Source organism: Nelusetta ayraudi, unplaced genomic scaffold (assembly GCF_046127955.1).
Source record: "Nelusetta ayraudi isolate G7.1 ecotype Tasmania unplaced genomic scaffold, CSIRO-AGI_Nayr_v1 ptg000020l, whole genome shotgun sequence".
NCBI classification, from domain to species: Eukaryota; Metazoa; Chordata; class Actinopteri; order Tetraodontiformes; family Monacanthidae; genus Nelusetta; species Nelusetta ayraudi.
The window spans coordinates 236,761-244,078 of NW_027466070.1; the positions used below are offsets into that span (position 1 = coordinate 236,761).

General features: G+C 46.7%; 1 protein-coding gene across 2 annotated transcripts in view; it reads left to right on the plus strand.

Moving 5' to 3' along the window:
- The window catches only part of cttnbp2 (cortactin binding protein 2), a 56,224-nt gene extending 49,075 nt beyond the window's left edge, over positions 1-7,149 (plus strand). Inside the window, exons 14-23 of one of the 2 annotated variants that reach the window (XM_076027188.1) lie at positions 762-861; positions 1,344-1,505; positions 1,616-1,788; positions 1,950-2,128; positions 2,824-3,083; positions 3,175-3,390; positions 4,440-4,491; positions 4,631-4,730; positions 5,387-5,494; positions 5,588-7,149. In XM_076027188.1, the coding sequence (XP_075883303.1) occupies positions 762-861; positions 1,344-1,505; positions 1,616-1,788; positions 1,950-2,128; positions 2,824-3,083; positions 3,175-3,390; positions 4,440-4,491; positions 4,631-4,730; positions 5,387-5,494; positions 5,588-5,950 (1,713 nt within the window). In that variant the 3' untranslated portion in view covers positions 5,951-7,149. Of the gene's footprint in view, positions 1-761; positions 862-1,343; positions 1,506-1,615; positions 1,789-1,949; positions 2,129-2,823; positions 3,084-3,174; positions 3,391-4,439; positions 4,503-4,630; positions 4,731-5,386; positions 5,495-5,587 lie in introns of those variants that run through there. The other variant, XR_012926737.1, reaches the window with a different exon arrangement.
- Positions 7,150-7,318: the final 169 nt, after the last annotated feature.

Here is a 7,318-nt window from a genome sequence, read left to right on the forward strand (position 1 = left end):
AAAATCATTTTGATTTTAACAAACAGTCTGGGGGATCATTTTTGAAAATGCTTCTTTTGGCGATAATCTGGTCACATGACCTCCAACAACACCAACGTTGCGTTGTCGTTTGCGATGATGTACATCCCACCATTCAATCAATGTGTATTTTCCTCGTATATATTTTTTAAATACTTTTCCCAATTGATTCACCAATTCATCAGGTTTTCAAAGTAAAACTGTAAAACTTTTGTTTATTTTGCAGTTCTTGTTTTTTCCATTTTAACATTTAATCCTATGATTCCACAACTATTGTGACGTATTGAAGATGTCTGTATCACGATATCGTGATCGGAGCAGAAAATATCATGTCCTCCAGCTGCATCCTCTCTCTCTCTCTCTCTCTCTCTCTCTCTCTCTCTCTCTCTCTCTCTCTCTCCCTCTCTCGCTCTCTTCCTCTGCCCCCATCAAGCATCCCCTTCCCACAATGCCGTTCTCATAATGACTTTAATTTTTATAAACTCCTAATTTGGAAGACATTTTCCCGCTGATGGGGCAACAGGATGAAACTGCTGGCGAGGAGGCTGGAAAAGCCCTCCCTGCTCATTGATATTCTCCTCCTCGCTCCAGCTCTCTCGGCGGGCCACACGCTCGTAGTAGATTTTTCTTTGTTTCCATGGCGACGTTGCACTCCCGTCTCACCTCTCTCTCTCTCTCCCTCTCGCTCTCTCTCTCCCACTCTCTCTCTCTTGCTCCTCACCCCTCCCCTCTGTGTTGGCCAGTGGAAGCAGGAGGTCGGGGGGCTCGGCTGTGACGTGGTGAAGGTGGAGGTGGACCAGAACCTGAGCAGAGAGCAGCTGCTGGAGACCTTCGTCACCTGTGGTGGGCGCACACACGCACACACACACGCACACACACACACACACACACACACACACACACACACACACACACACACACACACACATATGCACACACACACGGGCAGACGACACGTCGGGAAGTCTGTAGTTTGATCCCGACCGATCTCTCTTTTTGGACCTCCCTCATCTATTATGCAGCGTCCCCACATTGTCGGCCCTGACGACACACACACACACATGCGCACGTGCACGCACACGCACAGCAAATTGAATTTTGACAAATGAAAAAGTTAAAAATGTAATTAATCTTAGTTACTTTCTTTGTCAAGATGAATACATTCTATAAAGAAGTAACTTTTTTAGTATTCTGCATTTAGTTTTTCCATTGTTCCTTTTTCAACAGTTTCATTTATTTATTTTATTTTTTTCTTATTATCAAGCTATCAAATTAGTTTTCATCACATTGGTGACCTTTGACCTGTTCCTGGCTCCCTACCTCAGGGTTCCTGGTGCCGGCGGTGGGCGCGGGCGGTCCGGCGGCCCGGTGTGTGGTGGTCCTGCTGGAGGGGCTGGAGAGGGCGGCGTCGCTCAGCGGCCTGCTGGGAGATCTGTGCCACAGCTTGGACAACCGAGGCGCCGCGTCGCCGCTGCTCCTCAGCTCAGGTGGGGTCGGAGGGGGGCGGAGCCGTGGAGCCACCGTTGGTCTCCAGCGGAGGAGTAACCTCTTCCTCTTCCTCTTCCTCCTCCTCCTCCTCCTCCTCCTCCTCATTCAGGCGCTCACCACTTCCGCGAAGGCAGCTTCCTCCTCGCCACCGTGTCCAAGCCCCGCCTGCAGGGCTCGGAGCTCCGCCTCCAGCAGCACTTCCGCTGGGTGACGCTTCGCTGGGACCAGGAGCCGCTGCACGGCCTGCTGGGACGACACCTGCGCAGGAAGGCAATTCGCAAGGTGAGCGGAGCGTCGTCGCTGGTGTCGTGTGTTCAGGCCGCATTCATTTACCGGCTGAGCCTGAAAAAATGCAGGCAAAGTCAAACAAGCATTGTTCGTTATTGACAAACTGTCTCATTTTCTTTCCTTTTTTCTCTATCAAATTCTTTCACCGGCTTCAGACTGGGACGGGTGTGTGGTCACCGGATGGCGCTGCGGAGCGGTCGGCGCTGTGGGTGAGTCAGGTGTGGCAGCAGCTCAACGCCTGCCTGTCGCGCCTCGGCACCCATGAGGCTTTGCTGGGGCCGCGGCTCTTCCTGTCCTGCCCGCTGCTGCAGGACAACACACACGCAGTGGTCAGGTCGGTCAAACATCACGGAATCAATACATATTAGTATTATTATTATCACATCATATTGTTATTATATATATGTATACATATGTATTTACTGTGTGTACATAGAGAGTCAGCCAAAATAATACACACGTCAGGAAAAGAAAAACTTGCATGAATATTTAATGATGGTGTTTAAATAGATGTGAACATTTTTCTGTCCTTGATGTGTGTATACATTTTGGCTGACATTGTGTTTGTACACACACACACACACACACGCACACCGTCGTCATCATTAAATGCGTGTGTATACATATCCATATGTGTGTTTATGTATATATGTATATATACATACATATATACATATATGTATATGTGTACATATATATGTTCATATATAGATGTGTGTATGTGTATACATATATATGTATATATACACACATATATATACATATATAAACAGTATGTGTATATATGTACTGCATATATATCATTCAATTTTCCCACGGGGACAAAGAAAAGACTATTACTACTACATATATACAGTATGTGTGTATACATGTATGTACGTGAATATATGTATGTATATATATACAGTATACATATATGTATGGACATATACATGTTTGTGTGTATTTCATATTCATATTTATACCCTCTTTTTTTTAAACAAAACAAAATAACAGTGAGTGTAATGCGTCTGCTGTGTGTGGATCCAGATGGCTGGCTCGGCTGTGGAACGCTGTGGTGGTGCCCCGTGTGGAGGACGCCATCATCTCCAGGGTGACGGCCAAGCGTTCCTCCTCTTCGTCGTCGTCGTCCTCCTCCTCCTCTTCCTCCTCGCCGCCGCCGCCGTCGTCCCAGCGACCGTCTCCTAGCAGCTGCGGGCTGAGTGCCGGCCAGCAGGCGGTGGTGAAGGCCGCCCTCAGCATCCTGCTCAACAAGGCCGTGCTGTCCGGGTGCCCTCTGCCTCGCCACGGTGCGTATCCCTCCGCCCTCCCTGCGGCTCCCTCCGCCCTGACAGACGGCTGGACGGAGGATTAAAAGAAGTTTGTTGGCTCCTGCCGCAGAGATGGACAGACACCTGCTGGAGTTCCGTGGCGGTTCCTTCCCGCTGTCGGCCATCAGCGCCTATAAAGGAAGCGGCGGTGGCGGAGGCGGAGGAGGTGGAGGAGGAGGAGGTCGGAAGGGCCGAGACGGCAGCAAGCTGAGGCGATCCAACACCAGCCCCAGGAAGAGGGGAAGCCCTGCACTCGGCTGGAGCTGCGGCGGCTCCTTCAGGGAGGGTGAGTGTTCAACATGTGCCGCCATTCGTTTCATCCAGTAGCGTGTGGAAAAGTCACACACTGGCAACCGGGGGGGGTGGTGCTCAAACTGAGGCCCCGTTTACACAAATCTGGCGTTTTCACTGAAACCGCACTTTTTTCAAAAACGCTCCTCAGGGTGGATTTTTTTCTTTTGAAAACACCGCTTTGCCTGGCTTTGTGTAAAGGCCGAAACCGATCTGATGTCACAGCTCTAAACTCCGCCCCCCCCGCCTTGCAACCTGAGCGGCCGTGAGATGCCTCTTCGGACAACTGACTTCCCTTTAACCTCCACTACGACAAACCGCAAACAATAGTGAACAATAACACGCGGTGCTTGTGGATCGAATGGGGGATTGTTTGCAAAGTGAAAATAAACACAACCAAAGCGATTTGCAAACCTCCTGTTTTACTTTTTATTGATTTTCTTTTGGGGTCGGTGCACTGGGATATTGAGGCAGGAAACCTAAATGACTAAAAAGTTAGTGAACTTTTACTGGCGCGACTCCCAGGCAACCTTAACGTGGAGCGTTGAAGGCTTTGTGTTCTGAAGCAACTGGAAGCTGCTGCTTGTTTAAACACAGTGTGCTTCAGGTGCCCTTCTTCTTCTTCCTCTTCTTCTTCCTCTTCTTCTTCCTCTTCTTCTTCCTCCGCCTTCAGGGAGTAAACCTGCGGCACCACACTAGGCCGGACGTAGGTACTACATCGTTTTCAGTGCTAGTCCATTTGATACAGTCCAGTGTATTCGTGTAAACAGTATTTTTTTTTTTTAATACAGTTTTGTGTAAATGCGTTCTTTTTTTTGAGAGAGAGAGAGCGTTTTCCAAAATGTGCGGTTTCAAAAAAATCTGTCTCCGTGTAAACGGCCCCTGAGTGACGATTCCAAATGAACTGAACTCAAAGCTGAAGGTGGAAAAAACAACAACCAACCAACGACTTCACTGATGTGTTGACTTTGACCGAAGTGTGGTGACGTCATCCTCATGTCTCTCATTCTAGAGTTTTCTTTTTAACGTTATTCTTGGTTGCAGGTTCGCTGTCCAGCACCGACGTCAGCATCATTGCCAACAGCAAAGATCGAAGGTTCGGCTTCTGTATGTTTCATATTTATTATGCAGAATGAGACTGTGCACTGTTTTGTGTTTCCTGAGCCCTCTCTGACTCCACTGTCACCTGGCAAAGAGCCAAAATGCGACACTCACCTCTCTTTCTCTCTCTGCAGGGAGCCGTCGGGTCTGTCTGTGTTCTCTGATGAGGAGACAGATTTAATCCGGGAGCTGCAGACGATGTGCTCCAGTAAGTCGGAGCCGGACATCAGCAAGGTAACTGATGTCGTCACTGTTGTCCCAGTCTGGTCACCTTCAGGAGAGGCGGGGGAGGGGGGCGGGGGGGGGATGTTGGTGGGTTGTAGCCACCAGCAGGGGGCAGAACTTGTCGCCCGATGAAGCAGATCATTAACTAGTCGCTGCTTTTCTTTTGAATCATCTTAATGACAGAACTGTAATTGTAATCTGTTAAGTTTAAACAAACACATCAAGTTTGATGTTATTGTATCAAAACGTTTGACCGATGGTGTGCCATTTACTCGTGAAGGACAAGGCACCTGAAAAATTACGTCATTTAAAAAAAGGGAGTTTACATCTAGACTCTTCCGCCCTCATGTGGCCAGAAATAGTACTGCAGCAGGACAGGAGGATCTTTGACCAGGGGTTCCCAAACTTTTCCATGCCGTTCGCAAACCAACAGACTATTAAACAAAATTAGTATTATAAATAAATAAATAAAATGAACCTTTAGAATGTTTTTCTAACTCTTATTTGCTATTCAATAATTGTTTCATTTGTTTTTAGAATAACAATCTGTTATTCTCACTGCAATCACTGCGTCTTTTTTTTTTGTGCAACTTTATCTCCTTGCTCACCTTCCTCACATTCACCTCAGGCTCTGACTCACTGCTGCCCTCTTCCCTCCCCTCCAGATCTCTCAGGGCGGCGACGACCGGATCCTGTTCTCCAGCTGTCCGTCTGAATCAAGGCCCGCCCACCAAGTCGTGCAGGAAACCGCCGTCCAGCAGCGACCGCAGCCGGTGAGAGGGGAACCAACCAGTGGGATAATTTATTCACAATACAAAACATCTGATCAAAGTGACTTCCTTGCCTCCTGATGTGTGCCCGGGCAGGCCGCCGTCCGTCAGTCCAGCCACGTGTCCGTCCACGGCAGTGAGCGTCGGTCCAGCCCTCGCAGCGCCAGGTCGCAGCTCCCCATCCCCAGCAGCAGGGGGCAGCAGGCACGAGCATCCACTGCAGCTGCTTCCTGTCCCACTGGTGGCAGCAGCAGCAGCCCCAGCCGGAGCCAGACGCCTCCCAGAACCTCCAGCAGAACCTCCAGCAGAACCAAGCAGGTCCTGGTCCCCAACAGCAGCAGCAGCAGCAGCAGCATCGTCAACAACAACAACAACCACCACCTTCACCGCAACAACAACAACAACCAATCGCACGAGGACATCTGGATCCTCAACAGAGACCTGTACGACAACAACTAGCCCCGCCCCTCGCATCCCATAAATTCCGCTGTGAACGCCCCCCCCCCCAACCCAACTCCTTCCCACCCTCCATCACATGATGTAAAGACTAGATGACCGTTGACTCTTAATATTTGTACTTGTTCTGTGTACCTGTTGCACTGTACTACAGTTGTGTACTTGGGGACCATAGTTTTATTCTATTACAGTATTTGAAGTATTTGATCGTTTGGTAGGATTTTACTGTGGGGTAGCAGCAGGTTACTACTACTGTTGCCTTATTCCAGTGTCTCAACCTGCGCATGAACGGGACGGCGTTTCGATGTGCGGCACAGAAATGGACTGACGGAAAAAAAAATTTTGCCAAATGGGAAACTGCCTCAAAAAAAAAAAAAAAAAAAGACTCCGTGTTCTTGTGTTCTTGCGGTGAAAAACTCTTCTTCTGGTTTAAGGCCACTGAAGAGCAAGTGAAGGTACTCTGAGCTGCAAAAAAAAGTTGTTTTTGGATCAAAGAAGGAAACAAGCAGGTTTTTAATTTTCTTGGGTTCTGTTTTTTTTTTTTTTTTTTTTGGGGCTATTAGGTATTTTCAGATATTCAAGTGTTTTATCTTAATTAATTAGTCGCAAGGTTGGTTTTAAAAATGCTGTTGATATTGATCAGGGTTTTCACCAAATATATTTGTAAATAAGAATTAGTATGTTTCAAAGCTCTATAGACTGGTGTATGTGTTAACAACGCTTGTACAGTGACAAACAAGAAGACACTGCTGAGGAAATAAAAATCAAAAACAGACAAAAAAGAAACTTGTACATAGCATTTTTTTGTTTTGTTTTGTTTCTGAAGCCGTCACTGGTTTGAAAGTGGAGGCACGGTGGCAATAAGTTGACAGAAGTGTGAAAAGACAGGAAGTCCTCGACTCACTGTAAGCCATAAATATTTCAAACGCCCAACATTTCCCCCTTTGAGTCACCTTCACTTTAACATCGTGGATGTGTTTTTTTTTTTGTTTTCCTCTCTTTCTTTTTGCTTTCCAGGATCACTGTGTTCTAATATTTTTATTTCAAAAAGTTTATATATATATAAATATAAATATATCTATACATATGTACAGGAGAGATTTTAGTCCAACTATGATTTTGATCTGTATGATAGCTATTTGAAGTTTTAAAAAATTTGTCTTTCAAGCACAAACATTAAAAATGCCACTGTTGAAAATCCACGTCTGACTACTTGTTGTTGTTTTTTTAAAATTCAATTTTAGACATGTTGATATTTTTGCTTTGCTGAAACAGTGAGGGTTCAGTTACTTAGGCTACCATAGGTTATGGCGGAGTAGTGTTTTGACTGTTCACTGACAATCAATCAACCAATCAACTTTTATTTGTAGA